Below are 23,167 nucleotides of genomic sequence, written 5' to 3'. Positions count from 1 at the left end.
GCCTACGAAGCCTATGATACCTTCCCCTCCAAGTTCCTGCTGACCAATTCCAAACACGTGCACTACTAACATTTCATGAAGCTCTACCGAAAACTGAAACCCCAGATGGAAATGTTACAAAACGTTGCTCCCTGTTTTTATTGCTCTTTGCTGGACTTGGTTGATGTTTGCTTTTTACTTTCGTCAAATCTTATAGGAGAGATGAAGACATGGCAAGTTACAAAGGTACCGCTTCTGCACTAACATTTGTTCTAACAATCTGGGTTGGTGTCAGCAACACCTTAAAGATGGATGTTAACAGATTCCTTGAGCCTATGAAAATCCTGCCGAGGAATCGTATTTTGTGGGTGCACTGCACAGAGCCTGGAACACAGTGGTGCTCAAGGTCACACTGAATCCAATTCCAATTTTAACTTAAGTACAAAGATCTACTTCCGATCAAATATTAAATCTGGCTAATAACTTCAGGCCACAATCTGCTCTGTGTCCCACAGCAGGTGGGGCAGAAGAAGGTAATGAAGTCTCCAACTTGCTGTTCTCCTCTTTTAAGAACCTTATGACAACAGACCATCTCTAGCTCAGAAGCACAAAATGTATACGAAGAAATTACTATATAGTAACTAAAAGCACAAGTTTCAATAGCCTAGGGTCTTAGAGAAATTGTTATTCCAAAACATGCAGAGGCAGCAAGAGTCACCCAAAACCACATTTTATTCTATGACCTTTATATTGCTTTTCTGTTACTTAAAGGTTGAAGCAAAATGAAAGGATGGAAATATTTTGTTAAAGGAACAAAATAAGTTAATCACAGCAAATACACCTAATAAAACCTCAGGGTCTATGCCGTACACTCCAAACACAAGATTAAGTCCAGGAGTGGCTTATGTCTGGGTTTTTGTAGAGCAAATGGAAATATTTGGAAGAATCAACACATTTCAGTAAAAGAGCCATAAATGCCCTGAAAGCAGAAAGTTGACACAATTTTAAATATAATTCTCATATATATATATTTTCAAATCAAACACAATTAAATAGAATATGGTTTAAGTACATGAATACTTTGCTTTAGAAGAATAACAGAGGTGGTACATAGTACCAAAAACTTATACACAGCCTTTTTGCTTCTTCTGTTGATGAAACAGTGTGCCTCTATACAATCAAATATTGCAATGGAATAAATTCTCTATTCATTCAAGACTTTCTCAAGGACAGAGGTGATTAATAATTATATACTTATATATATATATATAATTTCTTTTTTTCTTTTTTTCTTTTTTTGCAAAGTCTGAGCAAAAGCAGTAACACCTAAGAGAACGTTCGTCCTCCTCAGTCACACATGGTGAGGAGGCGTGGGCACTGCAGGCCCGTGGAGTGTGCTCGCCAGTGGGGCGGCCCTGCTGATGGCAGCGAGCCCCGCACCCAGTAGCTGACCGAGGGAAGTGCAGTGAGGGAGTCTCCTGCTCTCCTAGAGACAGAAAGAGAAAAGGCCACCACGTGCACACTTCCCAGCTCACAGCAAAAAGGGGAGGCAGCCAAGATCAAGTGCTTTTCCTGCCCCGCCCCCCAAACCTCGCTTGCCAATCTTAAAAAAAAAAAAAGAAAGAAAGAAAGAAAGAAAAAAACAAAACAAAACCCATACAATCTGGGAATAAACATTTTGTCCAAGGTATCACAGGGGGAAACTGGAGTGATTGTTACTCCTGCTCCTTTTCCTCATGTATTCTGAAGGGAAAGCTAAGTAACTTGGAGCAGAGCATTCTAGAAGAGCAAGTCTTCGTGCTCAAAGTAAAGGAGGCTCATCTTTTTGTTAGCAGGGGAGACTGGTTTGCAGTACACCGCATCTGAGGAGCAATTAAAATGGAAAATTGCACACTGTCACCTAAGGGAAGGACAATGTCACCAAGACTCGACCAGTCAGCTAGCCTCCTTCCAAATTAATGCCTCTGTGAAGGAAGACCACCAGGGAGCCCTCACCCCGGTCTGCTGGAGGAAAACAATCCACTAGCACCACACCGCCACTCTGAGCTGCCTGGCTCTCGGAGGGGCTGACTCACCTGTCTGCTCAGGCCAAAGCAAAGCACTTCCGGCACCTGCTTTAGGATACTTGTAGGGATGGGTCACAGCTACAGAATGTGTGTCAATCACGTATCAGCTCTACGCTTATCTGCCTCCCACAGTATGTGGTCCCTGTCTATTCCAGTGGACTAAAACTCGTTCATAAATGGGTTATTGCCATTGGAAAGCTATTAATTTTCTAGTAATGTAAACAATACCACTTTGTCTCTTTATGACTTTCACTGTGTGAACATCATGTGCAGCAAATATGTCTACATGTCACTCTGCTTAGGATGGAAGTCTAGGATTGTCTGCCAGTCTTTCTTGGGAACAATAGTGATATATCAGTGAAAAGAAATACAGTGCTTTGTTTTCATTGGCTGTGTTGAAGAATCCAACCAGAGCAAAAAAGTTCTCTTATTTTTCAAAGGCAGATTTCCTTTCTCTCAGGTCTTGAGTCATAGCTGAAAAAAGGAGAAAGAAAAAGGTTAAGGTGCATTTTTATAACCAGGGACATATTATCATGACAGATTAAGGTTATCCAGCACTTAGTGTTTACTACATACCAGCGCTTTTGACAGTGAGGATCTGACTACAATCCTGAGGTAAAATGCTGTAACTATTTCATTTACATATGAATGAACAGAAGCTTAAAAAGGTCAAGCAGCTCACCCTAAGATAACAAGGACTGGCACCCAGGTCCGCTTTTATCTTTCCCTTTTGGCAATAGATAGTAGAAGGAAACATCTAGTCTTTGACAGAGTAATTTGCCTTCTAGGAATTAACCGTGCACCATGCTCATAAGAGAGGGCAAAGATTTATATGCACACACATTCACTGAAGTACTGTTTGTAACAGGGACAAACCCAAAATGACTTAAATGACAATCCACAGGGGAGTGGGAGATCAGGACAGCCATAATATCAGGAAATATCCTGGTATCTCATATCACAATATCAGGAGAGCCATAATATAAAATACTCCAATACCTTTGGAAAGAAAAAAAACCCCTCTGATTTCTCCCCACCAGGTTCCTGAGGTGGAGACCCCTTTACTCACAGCACTGGGAAGAAAAAAAACATCCCAGAAGACAAGGTCCTTGGGACATATACACATGCAACAATTCAGAAATGCTGTGAGGTAGTTTATATTAAATGCCTAAGTACATTCTATAGACCAGCGTAAAGTAAACATTCAAAGAGAGGCTTCAACATGGGCTAGAGAGGCTGGGTAATCTTTCATGGAAGTAGGATGTCTTACTTTCATAAAATCATGGAATGAGACTCAGAAGGAGATCTTATGAGACTGTCTTATTCAATTTCTCTCATCTACTGATGAGGAACTAAGACTTGGAAAAGGAAAATAACTTGCAAAAGGTCACATATGTTCATTAAAAGTGGAACAAACAAGTTCTGTTTAGCTCAGCACTTCTTCCATACCAACACACCGCAGATCCCTAAGGACAGGCAGGATAGGTATCTTAGCCAGCCAAAGAGAAAGGCTAGCAAGCTTAAAAAAACCAAAATACAGCAAAATGTATCTGTATATCCTAAAAATAAAAAGCACATGATAATAAAATCTGAACATACAACTCAAATAAAAAGCCTTCATTTTAAATATCTACTTTCTAAAATGGTGCCTAAAAGGACATTTTTCGTATTGTTAAACATTTCATCCTCAAAGATAATGGGGAATCACAACTTCATACACCTTGATCTTGCTCTTTGCTATTTTAGGTTTGCCTGAGCCAGTGAAGATAAATATAGATAAAAATTATCACCCTTAAACAGAAACGAGGGTAGAATCTGCAAAAGTGAACAGAAAGTTGGTGTGAATCAGCTCAGTGCAAAGTTCAAAATCAAACCAAGCTCTGGTAAGGACAGTTCTCCGAGCAAACAGAGGCAGAGAAAGGGGTCTGCCGGGCCTGTCTAAACACAAGCCCTCAGAACCACTGTGGGTTCCATGAGATGTCATCTGAACATCTTAATTCTGATTCCCAATTTCTGCTAATGCAAGTAACAGAGTAGTAGTTTCCTGCCTTCATAAGGAACAGGAACAGAAATTCTCCTATTGGCTTAAATCTCTGTGAATCAACTCCAGTCAGATAAAGAAAAATTGCTGAAGAAACTGGGAATGTCTGGCTTGAAGAGAGGACTGGGTGTCGGAGGAGGTGGGGAGGGAGGCAGGGTATGCCACACGGCAGCCCTCAACTTTCTGAAGGTCACTTGCATGGCTCTCACACACCCAACTAGAACCAGCTGGTGAAGCTGTAGAGAAACAGAATATTAGCTTGTGGATATTCTGAATACAACCCCTTTCTCAGAAAAGTTGTTCTGCAAATATCATCTCCCAGTCTGTAATTTGCCTTTTCATTTTCTTTACAGGGTCTTTTGACAAGCACAGGTTTCTACTTTGGATAAAGATCAATTTATCGATTTTTCTCCTTTATAGCTCATGCTTCCTATGTCTAAGAAATCTCTGCCTAATCCCAAACCATGGATTTTAGTTTTTAGCTCTGACATTTAGGTCTATGATCCATTTTGAGTGGGTTCTCGTGTGCTATGAGGAAGAAGGTTCATTTTCCTCCCATACATATATCTTGATGTCCCAGTACCGTAAACCAGAAAAGACTAGCTTTTTATCACTGACTACCTTGGCATGTATGTCAAAAACCAACTGACTCTATATATTTGGGTCTACTTCTGTATTCTCTGTGTCTACCCTTATGCTGATATCACTCCGCCCTGATTGTGCAGCTTAATAGTAAATGTGTCCACGTACTGTTAGTCTTCCAACTTTTCTCTGCCCTCCCGCCCCATATGTCTGTCATTCTAGTTTCTTTAAATCTTCCAGTTATGTTTTATAATCAGCTTGTCAACTGGTCAACTTCTACAAAACACCCTGCTGGAATTTTTATTGTGATTGTACTGAATCTTGGATATCTTGTACGGCATGGAGAGTCAATACTGTATAACATATTTGAAAGTTGCTAGAACTTAAAAGTTCTCATCACAAGAAAAAAAATTTGAGATCATTTTGCAATGTATATAAATATCAAATCCCTAAGTTGTAGACCCAAAACTAACATAATGTAAGTCAGCTATACGCCTCAAACATCACCACTACCACCATCATCCTGGGGAAAACCAGCACCTTAACAACATTTGTCTCTTGATTTATTTAAATATTTAATTCTGCTCAGTTACAGTTTATATCGTATAAACCGTACAGACATTTTGGTAAATATATTCTTAGAATTTTATGTTTTAGGATGCTACTGTAGATTGTAACCTTTTTTAAATTTCAATTTCTGACTGTTAATTGCTGCTATATAGAAATGTACTTAATTTTTATATATTAACCTTATAACATTTAGTATTGCTAAACTTAGGCCTAACCCTTTTTTTTTTATAGACTCCTTAAAATACTACTGTCCAAAAGACCTTTCTGTGACAACAGAAATGTTCTGTATTGTGCATACATGGCTAGTCACAACCATACTGGATAAAGCAACCTTAGGAATGTCTACATGAATGATAAGGTCTTCTGCAAAGAAAACCAGTTTAACTCCTTCCGTTACAATTTACAGGCCTTTTCTTTTTTGCCTTTTTGCACTGGCTAGGACTTCCAGTGCAAGTGTCCTTGCCTTCTTCCTAGAATTATGCAGTCTTTCCCCATTACACGTGATTTTAGCTGTGAGTTTTATCAGGTTAACGGGGTTCTTCTATTCTGTTCCTAGTTTCCTGAGAGTTTTATTGCCAGTGGTTGAATTCTGTCAAATTCTTTTTCTTCATCTACTGAGATGATCATAGGTTTTTCTTTTTATGATGAATAACTCCAATTTTTTCCTTTAAAAAAAAAAAGATTTTATTTATTTATTCTGGAGAGAGAAAGAGAAAGAGAAAGTGAGCATGAGTCGGTGGACGGAGGGACAGAGAGAGGGACAAGCAGAGTCCATGCTGAGCGCAGAGCTCAATGTGGGGCTTGATTCTAGGACCCTGAGATCACGACCTGAGCTGAACTCAAGATGCTTAGCCAACTGAGCCACCCAGGCATCCCAGCAACTGATTTTCAACTATCAAAGCAAACCTGCTCTCCTGGGGTACCCCCCACTTGTTATGATGTATTATCCTTTTTATATACTGATGACTGGGTTCCTTGTATTTATTTACTTACTAATTTGAGGGCACTAGCGGGAGAGATCTCAAGCAGCCTCCCTGCTAAGTGTGCAGCCTGATGCAGGGCTCAATCTCATGATTCTGGGCCAAAACCAAGAGTAAGATACAGCCAGCTAAACCACCTAGGCACCCCTTCTTGTATTTTTGTTAAGGATTTTGCATGTATGTTCGAGAGAGACACTAGCTTGTAGTTTTCTTTTCTTGTAATATCTTTGGTGTTAAGGTAATGCTAGCTTAATACAGTGTGTTGGGAAATATTACCTCTTCTTCAATTTTCTAGAACTTTGTCTAGAATCAGTATTATTTCTTCTTTAAATTCCATCTAGGCCTGGAACTTTCTTTGTGGGAAGGAACCTGATGTTCTCTCTCCCACCCCCCAATTTCATTGTTATGACTGACATAATACCGTGTAAGTTTAAGGTGTATAATGTGATAATCAGATAAATATATATTTTGTGAAATATCATCACAAGAAGATTAATACATCCTTCACCTCACATAAATACCTTTTTAAAAAATACTAAGAATACTTAAGATCGATTGCATTAGCAACTTCCAAGTATATAATACAATACTAACTAGAGTCCCCACGCTATGCATTAGATCTCCAGAACTAATCCATTTTCTAACTGGAAGTTTGTATCCTCTGACCAACATCTCTTCATTTCTCCTAATCCCCAGTCCCTGGTAACTACTATTTTACTCTGTTTCTACGAGCTGAACTTTTTTAGATTCCACATGCAAGTGAAATCATACAGTATTTGTCTATGTCTGACTTATCTCACTAGGCATAATGTCCTCAAGGCCCATCCATATTGTCACAAACGTCAGGATTTCATTTTTTTTAAATGGGTAAATTTTCTTGATGCATTCAACGGTCACAACAGTGCCACTTGGGTTATTTCTATGTAACACCTGGCTATTATAAATTGTGTAGTCAACATAAACAGGGGGTACAGGTATCTTTTTGAGGTAATAATTTCACTTTCTTCAAATATATACCCAGAGTAGGACTGCTGGATCTATACAGTAGTTCTATTTTTAATTCTTTGAGGACTCCCCATACTATTTTCCAAGGTGCCTGTACCAATTTCCATTCCCACCAACACTGAACAAGGGTTACTTTTTCTTACATCCTTGTCGACACTTGTTATTGCTTGTCTTTTTGGTAACAGTTATCCTAAAAGGTATGAAGTGATAGTTTACTGTGGTTATAATTTCTACGTCACTAATGATTTGTGATATCAAGCACCTTTTCATGTACCTTTTGGCCATTTGTAGGTCTTTGGAAAAAGGTCTTTCCAGGTCTTTTGCCCATTTTTAAATTCAAAATCTTTTTTTCTATTCAAGTACGTATATATTTTGGATAGTAATTCCTCAAATTCAATTTAGCAGACACAGTATTATTCAGACTACCTATTTCTTCTTGAGTGAGCTTTGGTAATTTATGTATTTCAAGGAATTTCTCCATCTCATTCAGGCTGTTGAATTTATTAGCATAAAGTCATTCATAAGATTCTACTATTACCATTCTAGTAAATTTAGCATCTGCAGTGATGTCCCCTTTTTCAATCCTGGTATTGGTAATTCCTATCTAATCTCTTCTCCCTCCCCACCCCAGTCTTGGTAAAGGTCTATGAATGTAATTGGTCTTTTTAAAGAGCCAGCTTTTGATTTTTCTCTATTATCTATGTAACTCATATTCTTTTTTTTTTTTAAAGCCCAACATGGGGCTTGAACTCATGACCCTGAGGATCCTGAACTGAGATCAAGAGTCAGATGGTTGGGGCGCCTGGATGGCTCAGTTGTTAAGCGCCTGCCTTCGGCTCAGGTCATATCCCAGAGTCCTGGGTTTGAGCCCCGCATTAGGCTCCCTGCTCCCTCTCCCACTCCCCATGCTTGTGTTCCCTCTCTCAAAGAAATAAAAAATCTTAAAACAAACAAACAAAAAAGATTCGGATGCTTAACTAAGTCACCCAAGTACACCCCATATTCACTTTTATCTTTAATACTTCCTTCTTTGGGTTTAATTTACTCATTCCCTAGTTTAAGACAGAAGATTGAAAACTTTTTTTTTGTCTAATATAAACATTTAATGCTATAAATTTCCTTCTAAGGACTGCTTTAGCAGAGGTCTACAAATACTGTTGTTTTCATTTTAATTCAGTCCAAAGTATTTTCTAACTTCTATTTTGATTTCTTCTTTGACCAATGGAAGACTAAGAAGTATGCTATTTAATTTCCAAATACTTGGGGGATTTCCCACATATCCTCCTGTAACTGACTTCTTGTGTAATTCCTTTGTGGTAAGAAAATAGACTGTATGATTTCAATCCTTATAATTTACTGAAAATTGTTTTATGGCCCAGAATATAGTATATCTTGATAAATGTTGTATTTGCAGGCCAAAAGAGTATCTGCTGAATGCACAGTCTATATGTGTCCCTTGAGTTAAGCTGGTTGATGGCGCTGTTCTATTCATTACTGAGACATTATCCACTATGGATTTGTGTATTTTCCTTGTAGTTCTAGCAGTTTTTGCTTTGTGTGTTTTCAATCTATTATTAAATGCATAACATTTAGGATTCTTGATGTCTTCTTGATGAACTGATCTTTTTATCATATAAAATGTCTTTCTTTTTGCCTGATAATATTCCTTGATTTGAAGTTTACTCTGACTTGTAGTAATACATGCAGTCTTACTTTTTTTTTTAAAAGATTTTATTTATTTATTTGACAGACAGAGATCACAAGTAGGCAGAGAGGCAGGCAGAGAGAGAGGAGGAAGCAGGCTCTCTGCTGAGCAGAGAGACCGAAGTGGGGCTCGATCCCAGGACTCTGGGATCATGACCTGAGCTGAAGGCAGAGGCTTTAACCCAATGAGCCACTGAGGCGCCCCAAATTACTTTTTTTTTAAAGAGTTTATTTATTTGACAAAGAGATCACAAGTAGGCAGAGAGGCAGGCAGAGATAGAGAGAGGGAAGCAGACTCCCCACTGAACAGAGAGCCCAATGTGGGGCTCCATCCCAGGACCCTGAGATCATGACCTGAGCTGAAGACAGAGGCTTAACCCACTGAGCCACCCAGGTGCCACAGTCCAAATTACTTTGGATAATGTCTGCATTGTACATCTTTCCCATTCTTTTACTTTTAGCCTTTATATTTATATTTATATTTAAAGTCAGCTTCTTATAGATAGCATCGAAGTAGGTTCTGCCACTATCTAATCAGATAATCTGTTTTAACTAGACTATTTAGATCATTTGCATTTAACATGGCAATTTATATTATTTAATTTAAACCTGCTATCTTGCTATTTGTCTTTCATTTGTCCCACTAGAGTCTTTCTTCTCTTTCCCCCCTTTTCTTGAGTTCTTTTGTACTCAGTATTTTTTTTTTTAGGGTGTGGTTTCTACAGATTGTGTCTTCTCCTGATTGTGGGTCAAGTTTTTCTGCTTCCTTGCATACCCAGTAATGCAGTGGGTGGCAGACACTGTTATTTTTACACTATTGAGTGCTGAACTTTACTGTGTTCCTTTAAAGGATTGGCCTTTGTTCTGATCCTTTCCAAAGTTGCTTTTAGGCTTGGTTAAATGTTTTACTCTAAGGCTAATTTAGCTCCAGTATTAAGGGATGTTTCTGAGGACACTACTCAATGTCTTGTACATTATGAGATCTATCCACACCGGTCAGTAAGGATGTGACCTATTCCTAACCCCATGTTTCAGGAATTGCTCAGCCTACTAATTTCTGGTAGTTTTTTTCCCTCCCGATGGGCATTTTCACCCAATACATGTATAGATCAGTATTTGGCCAAGGACTTCCAGGGACCTCTCATAAAGAGATAAGCTTTGGAGTTTTCTTTCTGTGAAGCTCCTTTTCTAGTAACGTGCTCTATGACTTCTAGCCACCCTGGGCTATCCAAACTTTGATTTCTGACTCCTCAATTCAGCAACACTATGAACTTTGGTAGACTCCCCCTCCCTGTACTTTGGAAACTGCTTCTGGGCAGTGAGCTAGGGATTGTGTCAATTTTACCCTTCTTTCAAGGATCACAGACCTCTTCTGCCTATTGTCCAGGATCTGGAAACAGCTGCTTCATTTAGTTTGTTAGTTTCCTAGTTGTTCATGATGAGAGGGCAGTTTCTAAAGCACCTCATCTTTCAAAGGCAAAAGAATCTGCCTTATGTCTTTTTTATGTATCTGGAATCTAATTCTTTTCAGTTTTATACAGGCTGGATCAGAACACAAGTCATCTTTACCTTTGTAGACTTCTCTAAAGGTTGATCATACTGTGCCTGTTGCATAACATCACTGACTATCATTTTAGCAATCTTCCAAGCTAGTTCTTCTTGGGCCTAAAAACAAAACAAAAACCAAATGACTCAAACTGTTGATAATGGTTATTCATTAGAAAAATCAAGACTTACATTATTAGTGCTCTAACACAACTATCTACGCATATCATGTCTACCCCGTGGATAAGTAGCACATTCCAAATATGAACAGACCTACACCACCCTCTGACCATGCTACATTAACGTGCTGTTCACGCGCTGTCTTCTAGGGCCTAGTACCTACTTCTAGGTACTGGGTACCCAACATCCCAACTATTTTCACATTAGATGATCAGAGCAAAAATTTTTCTTTTTCCACTCACAACTCTCAATGTACTAACTAGTCAAAAAGCAATCCTTTACTGAAAACTGACAGTGAAGAAGGAAAAAGTTGAGCTTTTTGATTGTACTGATGCAAACTTGAAGGCGCGGATATTTTTCAGTGGCCAGATTCTCTGAACTAAAGATCCTGCACTGCTCCCGTGAGGCTACTGTTAGATGCTAACAAGGGCCGCCCCTTCTTGGTCCGTCCTGGAGCAATGCGCCACGATACTTGAACATGGGAACTAAAGAAAGAGAAAACTTGAAACCTTACTTAGACAGGAATTTCTTTACGTGAAAAGTAGAATTTACCTCGTCAGTATTTCCTTGAACCCATTTCTTCATAGCTTGTGAGAACATGGATCCTAATAAACAAAACCAAAACTGAGTGTAGATTTCATGCATAATTTTGTATTTAAAAAGTGCTCTTATTCAAAAGCTACTTCCAGAAATGGATATTCTTTTTTTTGCACAATCTTGTCTAAAGTGTTAAGGAATATTACCATTAATTAAAATTGATTATCTCCATTAATAAGTATTTAACTTGCAAAAACCATGGTTCGAAAGACTTCTGAAAGGCTATTTCAGAGTTCTGGACTTTTCTTTCTTCTATTCTCTTCTATCATCTAGTGTTAGATTTTCAGCAAACGTTAAGCAAGCAGAAGAAAACTGGCCAGGATTTGGTCTTAGATAAGAATCCAGCGATACATCAGGAGATATCAATCCACTTGCTATATATTCAAACTGTTCAGACCAGCTTCTATACAAAAGGGCTTCCAGTAGAGATTACTTTATTACATTCTTAATCTCTGGTTTGTATAAATTAGCTGTGTAAGAACAGAGCTTTAACTAGCCATGCTGTGTCTGAGCCATGGCACACCTCAGTCTCCCAGGAGATACACAAGAGCCTACCCACATCTGTACTCAGGTCTGAGGAATTACAAAAACATAGGCTAGCCACTTTTTCCATGAATTAAATACATAGCTTATCCTTTCATTAACACAAATACGCTCCTGTCCTAACTCTGCTTTAAATCAAATGCTGGTGGATTATTTCTTAGGCAAGGTCCTGATTATTTCAATGACTGGATTAGAACAAAAAACAGCATTCATGAAAAGTATAAAACCCTTAACAATTTTCAGTATTAGCTAAAAGTCTGAATACTGGTCTAGTTAAACTTTATGGCCAACAGGGGCCACAATATTACACGTTCTGCCTACAGCTGCAAACGGCTGTTGAATTGCCCAGTTGCTGCTCCCTCTATGGACTCATCCAAAGAGTCACACTGCTGACAGTCTCCTACTTGCTTAATGCTCGCTCTCCTTTTTTTTCTCCCCAAATACCCACATATTTGACTCCTTTCTGTGTGTTCTGTTCTCCTTTAATATAGAACTTCTCTAGGACCCCATCCCCAGCCTTCTTTTCTCCTTCACCATATGTTCTCTGGGATATCTCATCACCTCTTTTGACTTTGACTTCCTTCAAAACACAAATAATCAAAAAACCTGTTCTTGGGTGTTAAATTCGTACTTACATATTGTCCTAAGGTGTCTCAAACTTATGTGCTCCAAACTGAGTGTCTGTTTCCTACCTACTCTTTTTCTTATATCTTCTCTCAGACATTAATTTAATCCTTTATTAAAAATTCACACCATAGGGGTACCTGGGTGGCTCAGTGGGTTAAGCCTCTGCCTTCGGCTCAGGTCATGATCTCAGGGTCCTGAGATTGAGCCCGGAATAGGGCTCTCTGTTCAGCAGGGAACCTGCTTCCCCCACCCCCCTGCCTGCTTGTGATCTCTCCCTCTCTCTCTCTCTCTCTGTCAAATAAATAAGTATTAAAAAAAAAATTCACACCATAAATTTTCACCCAGAGAACCCAAATTAAAAAACTCAATCCACCTTCCTCATTTACTCTCTATATGAATCTGTCCCCAAATTCCACCCTGAATGCAGTCTCTTGAATTTCCCTTTGGAAGACTTAGAAATCTGACCTTTCAAATTCCTGCTACCACTACCTACCTTCAAATCCTCTTCTTCTATCTACATTACTAGCTAATCCTACTACCTGACTGGTCTCTCTGATACCAATTCATTCCTCTACCACTGCCAGAAAAATGCACCTAGTTGGTACTCTTGCTAAAGCGAGGTGGGGTGGGAAGCACCTGGCTGGCTCAGTTGGTGGAGTGTGTGACTCTTGATCTCCAGGAGCCCATACTGGGTGCAGAGATTACTTAAAAATAAAATCAAAGGGCACCTGGGTGGCTCAGTCAGGTTAAGCACCTTTCTTTGGCTCAGGTCATGATCCCAGGGTCCTGGACTAAGCCCTGTGTGGGCTCCCTGCTCCGCAGTAGCCTGCTTCTCCCTCTCCCCCTCTGCCTCCAGCTCTCCCTCTCCCCATGCTCTCACTTGCACATTCTCTATCTGAAATAAATAAATAAATAATCTTAAAAAAACAAGAAAAGAAAAGAAAGAAAGAAAAAAAAGACAGAATCCCTGATGCTTACATGACAGGAACCCAGGCTTCTTACTCTGAAACACCAGGGCTTTCACAACCTAAGTACTGTTTCATCGCCCACCACTGCATCCAGGCACTAGGACTAGCCACTGTACGTGTTCACAACATCTTTTACAACTCCTTGTTATACTTTCTCCAAGAGGATTTGAAAGCAACTTTTTAAAAAGATTTATTTTAGAGAGTGAGAGCATGTGTGCACCGTGCACAAGAGTAGGGGGTTGGCGGTGGGGGGGGGCTGTGGAGAGGGAGAGAAAGAATCTCTAGAAGATTCCCCACTGAGCGTGGAGACGGACCCAGGGCTTGATCTCATGACTTGAGTCACCCAGGCACCCCTGAATGTAACTTTCAAAATTACTTCGCTTGCCCTGAAAGCAAAGTTCCCATACTTTCAGAAGCCTCTGAGATACTCAAAGCTCAATTCTTTCCTCTGTCCTCTTATCAGTATATAAAAAACCAAACTGAAACTATAGTGTAGTAAATGACGACCATTCTTGCAGCTATCCTCAGCAAGGAAGGAGAGGAAACCAAGCTGAGCTGTCACAACAGTATTCTGAGCCAAAGCCCCTAGATTGCTGTTAATCTGCTCTGTGATTCCTACAGGTTAAAATTTCCTGGATCCTCAACTACTTCATTTGCAGAATAAGGAGGTAGTATGCACTGCTAAGGAATCTTCATTACTTGGGGTCTGAGAATGCTTGGGAGTAGGGTTCTATGAGTATCCTCAGAATAATAAAGTAATCTGGATAAGAAAACTGAGTGTGTTGGTTTAAAAAACAATACTTTTCTTAAATTAAAAAAATATGATCCATAATCTTACCACCTAGATAATCTCTGAAGAAATTCCTTTAGAATAATTAAAACAACAAATATTTAATTAGTGCCTATCTGCGGTAGGTATAATTTTAGAATCAGGGAATACAGTGCCAAATAAGACAGACAAAATCCCTGCTCTCAAGAGAGGTGATATTATACTCATGGAAGAGAAATAGAGTATAACAAGTAGGCAAATGAGTTAAGACAGTATTAGACACTGGTAAGAAAATAAAGAAGTTGGTATGTTAGTGATACAGATAAGCTGAGATCATGTGGCCTGGGAAGTCCTCTTGGTTTGTTTGTTTTTTAAGATTTTATTTATGTACTTGACAGAGACAATAGCGAGAAAGGAAACACAAGCAGGGGCAGTGGGAGAGGGAGAAGTAGGCTTCCTGCTGAGCAGGGATCCTGATGTGGGGCTCAATCCCAGGACCCTGGAATCATGACCTGAGCCAAAGGCAGATGCTGACCAACTGAGCCACTCAGGTCCTCTCTGAAGAGCGAATACTTGCCATGAGAAAGAGCTCACGAAAGCCATGGCAGGGAGAACGGCAAATGGAGAGGCCCTAATAGAGAAGGGACCTCAAAAAAGAATAAAGGAGATTCTAGTTAGATCCTAGTCTATGAAGCAGAGAGTGGCTCAAGGCAAAGTTGTAGAGGCAGGCTGGGAATATTCAAAGGTCACAGCAGAGAGTCGAGCCAAAGCAATGGGAGAAGAGGTGGGTGGGTAATTAAGCAGTAAAGCAGATGGGGTAAGAAAATTCAAAAAGCAGAGGAAAAGGGTATAAAAGAAAGAAGGCATCTCCCTCTTCTCATCCTTCCACTACGTTACATGCTTTGTGTATCCTTCCAGGAAATAAATAAATATATATATATATATATATATATATATATATTTTCTTCTAAAAATATCATATTCAAATCAAGACTTTAGGTACAAATTCCAGCTCAGGAGAAACACAGGTGAGAAAGGAGTGAGCTAAATAGGACGACCAGAAAAATCCAGAAGGTAGGGCATCTGACAGAATAATTAGCATGACAGGCTTGCGCCGAGTCAGGGTCATAAAGGAGGGACTAAGCTAGATTAAAATAAACTCCAAGTTTATGTTCTTATTTGTATGCTTAGCACATAGCATCGTCTCCAGTCTTCTGAGTAAATGAATGGAACCTGCTGGCTCCTACTTTAGGTCATTTACTTACCACAAAAATACATTTAAAGACATGTCTGGACAGCTGAAGGAAGCACTGGGATCTGTGGATGCATTTACTCAAACTGCAGAAATTACTATTAATTACTTCATGTGGGAACATCTCAATTACATTAATAATGCAAGTAACCTGATGGACCAGCTTGCTGGTGGATACAGAACCCTGCTGCCTCTACCTTCAAGCACAGCCCAAATCTGACGGTTCTCCCACGACCTAAATCACAACCACCATCCTCCTCCTCTCCTTAGACCACGAACCTTGTTTCCCTGCCTCTCCTCTCAAACCCCTCCATTCTACTTTCCAAACAGCTGCCAAAACCACACCTTTAAAACATGAGTCACATCCTGGGACGCCCCTTCTCCAACTTCCAACACTTCGAACTTCCTACCATGGTCTGTGAGAACCGTCCGAAGCCTACCGCCTCCTCAGCTCATCCCCCTTCCTTCGTGCTGGTCTTGCTGCTGCCTGATTGTGCCGGGCTCTTACATTTCAGGGCTTGTCTTGGTCCTTCTGCCAAGAACCCCTTCCTGCAGTCTTGCCAGGGCTTACTCCCCCATTTTGCTCAAGTCTCTACTTGAAATGCGACTTCCTCAATTGAGACCTTTCCTGACAACCATTTTCTTTATTTCTTCCTTCCTTCTTTCCTTTTCTTTCTTTTTTTCTTTTAAGTAGGCTTCAGGCCCAATGTGAAGCCCAATGCGGGCGTGAGCTCACAACCGAGATCGAGACCTGAGCTGAGATCAAGAGTCAGATGCTTAAATGACTGAGCCACCCAAGAGCTTCTCCAGACAACCCCTTTTATTTTTTTTTCTTTTAAAGATTTTAATGTGTTTATTTATTCTAGGGGTGAGAATGTAAGCAGGAGGCGGGGGAGGGAGAGAGAATCTCCCAACCCTGACATCATGTCCTGAGTCAAAATTAAGAGTCGGACGCTCAGTCAAATGAGCCACCCAGGCACCCTTGACAATCACTTTTAAAACAGAACTCCCCATTATTCTTACGTTTATACGTGTGTGTACACACACACAGTATATATCTGTTTACTGTCTCTTCCACTATAATGTGAGTTCCACAAGGACTGGAGATTTCCTTTGCTTCTCAGAATCTAGAACGACAGATGCATAGAGCAGGCACTCATATTTTAGAACGAATAAGTAAATGCGTAATATGAAGAGACTCAATAAACAAAATGAGCAGAGATAGAGTGTGGAGGAAAAAGCTTCTTGTGTATCTTTAGCTGCTAACTACACCTCTTGATTTGTATGTATGTGTATATGTGTATCTATCCCTGGAAGCACCCAACACCCGTACTCCAGAGCAGGAGCACTTGTTCATAAGGTGTCAGAGGAGTAAGACCAGCTTTTCAAAAAAATTAATGAGCTGAGAAATTCTCTTAATCCTGGAGATGCCATTATCCTCACTGACAGAAGCTATCTGAGGACAGCACAGAGCCGTTCCCAGCAAGTCCCCTGCAGAACTTGTCCAGCACTCCCTCCGCTTCAAGGTGACCAGATCAGGTCTGACCTAACCAGAGACGCGGCTAGACTCTGAGTTTAACGGCAGGATCGGTATCTTCTAACCCGCCCCCTGAATATGAGTGCACAGTCACTCAAAAATTATTTACTGACTGAGCTGTGAAGACTTCTTTCAGTCTTTAAACTTTTCCTGACCATGTACTTCAGACTTCTTTGGCAAAATAGGAAATAAAATCAATTATTTAAATACACTAAAAAATAATAATAATTAATAAATAAATAAATAAATAAATACACTAAAAGGTGAAACAGGTAACAGGCCCTTTTTTTGGTCTAAATTATTTCAACAATTGTTGCATTTTTTGCTCACTCTGTCAACGTAGATCTGACCCAGAAGTAGACTGCTCCTCAACATAAAGTGGTGTGATTCATTCAAATAACAGTTGCATTAAAAATTAAACATAATATCGGGCGCCTGGCTGCCTCGGTCAGTAGAGGAGCATGCGACTCTTGATCTTGGGGTAGTGAGTTTGAGTCCACATAAAGTTTACTTAAAAAAAAAAATTAAAAATACACATAATAGGAATGTAGTCCTATTAAATTTAATAGGAAGATCAACAATAGCTCTCAATTTTAAACACACTATCAAAACAGAATACTTTTTCTTTTTAAAAAATTTTTTAAAGATTTTATTTATTTATTTGAGAGAAAGAGGCAGCGAGTGTGTATGCACACAAATGCAGGGGAGGTAGAAGCAGAGTCCCCACTAAGCAGGGAACCTAATGTGAGGCTTAATGCCAGGACCCTGAGATCATGACCTGAGCCAAAGGCAGACGCTTAACCAACTGAGCTACCCAGGCACTCTGGAACATTTTCTTCTTACAAAAGTTAGTATCTTTTACTCAAGACAATACTGTCAATCCAATCACACTGAAAAATTTCTAGATCCCAAGTGAATGGATCCACACTGGTTTCCAAAATCTTCTTGTGTAAGACAAATTGTTTGGAAGTTGAGATCAGTCACAAATAATGTTCTTGTCAAAAAAGACTTCCAGGTTTAACAATTGACTGAGCACTCTCCTGGTGATTAAACAAAGGATTTGAATTTCAACCTATTAATATTTTCCACAAATATTTCATAATAACTTTCAGCAAATAAGAGGAAATTTAATGAACTAAAGGGTGTCAAAATAAATATTAAGTCCAACCTCAACTGGGTATTCACCATCCTTAAATAGAAAGGTGACAAATATTTTTTCATAAAGATGTGCCTTCTGTCATGGTGAAGCAAGTTCACGAACTTACTTTTTTTTTTTTTTTAAAGATTTTATTTTATTTATTTGACAGACACAGATCAAAAGTAGGCAGAGAGGCTGGCAGAGAGAGGGGGGAAAGCAGGCTTCCCATTGAGCAGAGAGCCCGATGTAGGACTCGATCCCAGGACCCTGGGATCATGACCTGAACCGAAGGCAGTGGCTTAACCCACTGAGCCACCCAGGTGCCTCACTAACTTTCTTTTTATATAAATTTTTTAAAGGTTTTATTTATTGATTCGACAGAAATCACAAGCAGGCACAGAGGCAGGCAGAGAAAGCTGGGGGGTGGGGGAAGCAGGCTCCCTGCTGAGCAGAGAGCCCCATGCGGGGCTCTATCCCAGGACCCTGAGATAATGACCTGAACCGAAGGCAGAGGCTTTAACCCAATGAGCCACCCAGGCACCCCAGTATATGAACTTTCATTCAGGGAGATGCAACTACACACAGCCCTTGGACTCAGCTGTGATATAAACACAAGTGAGAGATAAGGCAGTTATTTCATAAGATAAACTGTTTGTATCTTAAATGATCCTTCACTTACAGTCAATGACTAATGTGAGTGAAGGCTTAACAAAGTATAAAACACCACAAACCTTTTGATTTCTTTACATCAGGTTCAGGCTCAGATTCTCGGATGAATTGCCCCAAGTCACTTACTCTTCCAAATGTCATCTTCCTATATAAGTACAAAAAGAAGAACATGATTTCTAACAATTAATTTTAAATTAAGGAAAGAAAAATTTTTTAAAAACATTATAGATAGCTCATGTTATTCAGAGAAAGGCTTATTTCAAATAGAACTATTCCCCAAAGAAAGCAAAATTAATCTTTAATTCAATGGAATTTTATTCAAAATCCCAGAAAGGTTTATGAAACATGATGCATGAAGAGATAGCTCACAATTCTAAAATCTATATATAAGAGAAAAGGTATAAAGCCAAGATAATTCTGTAAAAGATAAAAAGGTAGGAAGCTGCCCTAGATCAAAATGTGTATTATAAAGCTAAAGTAATTATATATCCTATAAATTTACAACAATATGAAACAAAGTTAAAAGGCAAAGAACACAGTGAAAGATCTTACTTAACAGATATTACTAATCAATAATGAAAGCTAAAAAACATATAGAATTCCAACAAGTCACTGAGAAATCATCCAGGAGAAAAATATAAAAAGGAGATGAACGGTCAGTTCATGGGAGAAAAACCTGAACAACCAACAAAAGAAGCTTAATCTCAGGAGCAGTAGTCCAGATTGATAAAAAGTCAAACATCTGATGCTATTTAATGTCAATAAAGATGTGAGGAAAATTAGTATTTTTATCAATGGGTGGTAAGAATGCAAAATATACATATTTTTAAAGGTAAGTCAGTAAGATCTATTAAAATTTAAAATCTGCCTCATGGTATAAGGAAGTCAATAAAAGAAAGTCTTCTGCTATTCTGTGTATAACAGTGAAAAATTGCCAACAACTTAAATACTCATCAATACCAAAAGGGCCGAAGAGTGGCCATGGTTATGAGCTGTAATTAATATTATATGTAGAATACTACAACATAGTTAAAATGAGGTAAAACTGTATAAACTAACAAAGAAAAATCTCCAAAACTCACTGTGAATGAAAGCATGAGATACCGAACAGAGTGTGATGTCAATCACTAGAAATAAGCAAACAAAAATACATACTATAATGTTAACAGTGATTATCCTGAGTAGGAAAAGGAGAGAATGAGTAGTGGATTGTGACCACAGGGGACATTAGCTTTATCAATTTAACTTGTATAAGGGATTAATGTATTTGTAATTAAAAGGTAAAAAAAGAAAAAGAAACTCTGTGATGCCAAGGTATTATTTCACTTTGGGCACAGTGGGTCTTGCTTTAGGGCTACTGTTCCTAGCAAGTCCTCATTTCAAATGTGATTGCAATACAGATACAAATTTGTCTTCTTTGAGAAAAATTTCAGGAAGATGCCAAAACCATAACGCTAAAACAAACACTGAAAACTATCTTTAAAGATGTGGAAAAGTCATTACTTCTCTATTTCTGACCCATTTTATACATTATCTGTTAAAATTGATTTATTTTACACACCAAAATACTTACAGAAGTAAACCATCTTGCAATTGACAGACTTATTTATTTTGTTTTTAGATTTTATTTATTTGACAGAGAGAGAGAATGAAAGAGAGAGCACAAGCAGGGAGAGCGACAGGCAGAGGGAGAGGGAGAAGCAAGCTCCCTACTGAGTAGGGAGCCAGATGCAGGGCTCGATCCCAGGACCCTGGGATCAGGACCTAAGCCAAGGCAGCCGCTCAACTGACTGAGCCACCCAGGCACCCCAACAGACTGTCTTAATTAAGGCTGTAAGTAAATGAACCAACCATTCCCTAATAAATACAACCTTTGCTAATTAATCCAATAGGCTTACTGTCCACCATTTGCCAATAAGTGGCAGAGCCAAGATTAAAACCAAGGAAGTCACTCCTGAGCCTCCACTCTTAACTGTGGTCTACTGGATACTCTATGTAAAAATGTAACAGTAGATTATAAACATTTTTAAATTTTAAATAAAAAAATAGAAGATGCAAAATTCAGTAGACTTGTAAAAATTCTTGATACCAGTTAAACTTACCCTGCGTATGTCCGCTGATACAGAGATTCTGGGTCCAGACTCGCAGCATCCACAATTATCGCTTCATCAAAATTTTTCAGAATTTTAACACTGGCTTTTTTCATACTGGACTACAAGAGAAATTGTAAAATTAATAGTTACTCAGGAATCAAACAGTCCTAAGTTTGGATTATGACAGAGTTGTATAAAATCTTCAGTATTTGAAATACATGTAATTCTCACTCAACTTCAACATTATGGAGATGTTGAAAAGCAATGATTATGAAATACAAAATACAACTAAAGTACAGTATTACAATGTATAACATACACTATTTATTGCCAAATCTGTTTGTCTTCTTAATGATCTATGTTCCAACAAATGTGCTATCTTCACAAGTATTACCTTCCCAAGTATGTAGGACTCGTATCCACCCAGACATAGTTCAGCTAACTTTTACAAATAAACATGAATACTTCTGACTTTCAGTGAGGCTACATAACAAAGGAGAAGCTAAAGAAAACTTTCTAAAATGACCCGCTAGATGAGTATATAGTAAGTTCCCCTCCAGCATGTCATCTCCCACTCCTCATCCCACAAAAAAGTCAGAATTGGTATTTCTAGGAAATACCGGAGCCATGGGTTTTCCTAGATATTCCACCTCTAAAAATTCAATTACAGTCAGACTTAGCTCCACAGAATGACTAATACACAAGATTATTATTCACTGTAGCATTGTTTAAAATAACAAAAGATGGGAATGTGCTTAATATACATGACTAAGGTATAGGTTAAATTAAAATAAAAACTGAACAGACACTTATTATAGAACACACCCTACAGTGTGGGGGGAGGGAGTTCTCTTTAAGTAACAAGAAGGGTAAATAATTAAAAAGAGGCACCAGGGCGCCTGGGTGGCTCAGTTGGCTAAGCGCCCCCCTTCAGATCAGTTTGGGTCCTGCACTGGGCTCCCCGCTCAGTGTGGAAGTAAATGCTTCTCCCTTTGCTTCTCCCCCTTCCAGACCCCCCCCCCCAGCTTGTGCTCTCCCTCTTGTTCACTCTCTTTCTCTCAAATAAAGGTATCCAAAAGAAAACTATTAGAGCTAACAAATGAATTTAGTAAAGTCACAAGGTACAAGATCAGCACAGAAAGGTTATTCCTATGCATTACCAATGAAGAATAAGAAAATGAAATTAAAAAAATAATTCTAATTATAATGGCATCAAAAAGAATAAAATATTCAGGAAAAAAAAGACCCATGGAAATACAAAACTTGTACACCGAGACCCTTCAAAACTATGATGAAAGAAATTAAAGACAGCTTAAATAAGTGGATGACATCCCACGTTCATGGACTGGAAAAAGACTTAATACTGTTAAAATGGCAATAGAGCCCAAAGGAACCTACAGATTCAATGAAAACCCAATTTTAAAATTCATATGAAATTGAGGGACCCAGAACAGCCACAATAATCTGACAATTGAATAAAACAAAGTTGGAGGACACACAGTCCTGATTTCAAAACTTGTAAAGCTGTAGTAATCAAAACAATGTAGTACTGGCATAAGATACATGTAGATCAATGTAGTAGAACTGAGAGTTCCAGAAATAAATTTAAGGTCAAATGATTTTTGACAAAGATGCTAAGATCGATCGTTCAATGATAAAAGAATAGTTCTATCAACAGATGGTTCTGGGACAACTAGATATCCACATGCAAAAAAAAAAAATAAAGTTGGCCCTACCTCACACAACATGCAAACTAACTCAAAATGGATCAAAGGCCTAAAACTCTTAGAAGAAAATACAGGTGGGTATGGGGAGTGACTGCTTAATGTTCCATTTGAGAGGTTTCCATTTGGGGCGATGAAAAAGGCTGGAACCAGATAGCGGTAAGGTTGCACAACACTGAATATATACTAAATGTCACCGAATTAGACATTTCATAATAGTTAACTTTGTTAGGTGAATTTTATCTCAATTTTTAAAAAATTATATTTCTTATGCTTACAATGAAAATATGAATATAAGAAAAAATTCCCTTTGTAATAGTATCAAAAAGAATAAAATATTTAGGGGCGCCTGGGTGGCTCAGTGGGTCAAGCCTCTGCCTTCGGCTCAGGTCATGATTCCAGGGTCCTGGGATCAAGCTCCACATCGGGCTCTCTGCTCAGCGGGGAGCCTGCTTCTTCCTCTCTCTTTGCCTGCCTCTCTGCCTACTTGTGATCTCTCTCTGTCAAATAAATAAATAAAATCTTTAAAAAAAAAAAGAATAAAATATTTAAAAGAAACCAGAAATGCAAAACTGATACTTGAAAACTACAAAATGTT

The 23,167-nt window shown here is 38.8% G+C and overlaps 1 protein-coding gene across 4 annotated transcripts in view; it reads right to left on the bottom strand.

Annotated features, from left to right (window-relative positions):
• Window positions 1–693: 693 nt before the first annotated feature.
• Window positions 694–23,167, bottom strand: part of AKAP10 (A-kinase anchoring protein 10) — an 80,530-nt gene continuing 58,056 nt past the window's right edge. For 3 of the 4 annotated variants that reach the window (XM_082705757.1, XM_082705755.1, XM_082705758.1), the window contains 5 exons: window positions 20,855–20,964; window positions 18,815–18,897; window positions 11,205–11,257; window positions 10,497–10,592; window positions 694–2,519 (listed from right to left, as the gene is read on the bottom strand). In XM_082705757.1, coding sequence (XP_082561883.1) covers window positions 2,514–2,519; window positions 10,497–10,592; window positions 11,205–11,257; window positions 18,815–18,897; window positions 20,855–20,964 — 348 coding nt within the window. In that variant the 3' untranslated portion in view covers window positions 694–2,513. The remainder of the gene's footprint in view (window positions 2,520–10,496; window positions 10,593–11,204; window positions 11,258–18,814; window positions 18,898–20,854; window positions 20,965–23,167) is intronic. The other variant, XM_082705756.1, reaches the window with a different exon arrangement.

Source organism: Mustela nivalis (genome assembly GCF_964662115.1).
Source record: "Mustela nivalis genome assembly, chromosome: 17".
NCBI classification, from domain to species: domain Eukaryota; kingdom Metazoa; phylum Chordata; class Mammalia; order Carnivora; family Mustelidae; genus Mustela; species Mustela nivalis.
The sequence above is the reverse complement of the archived record's forward strand: the minus strand, read 5'-3'. Positions and strand labels throughout refer to the sequence as shown.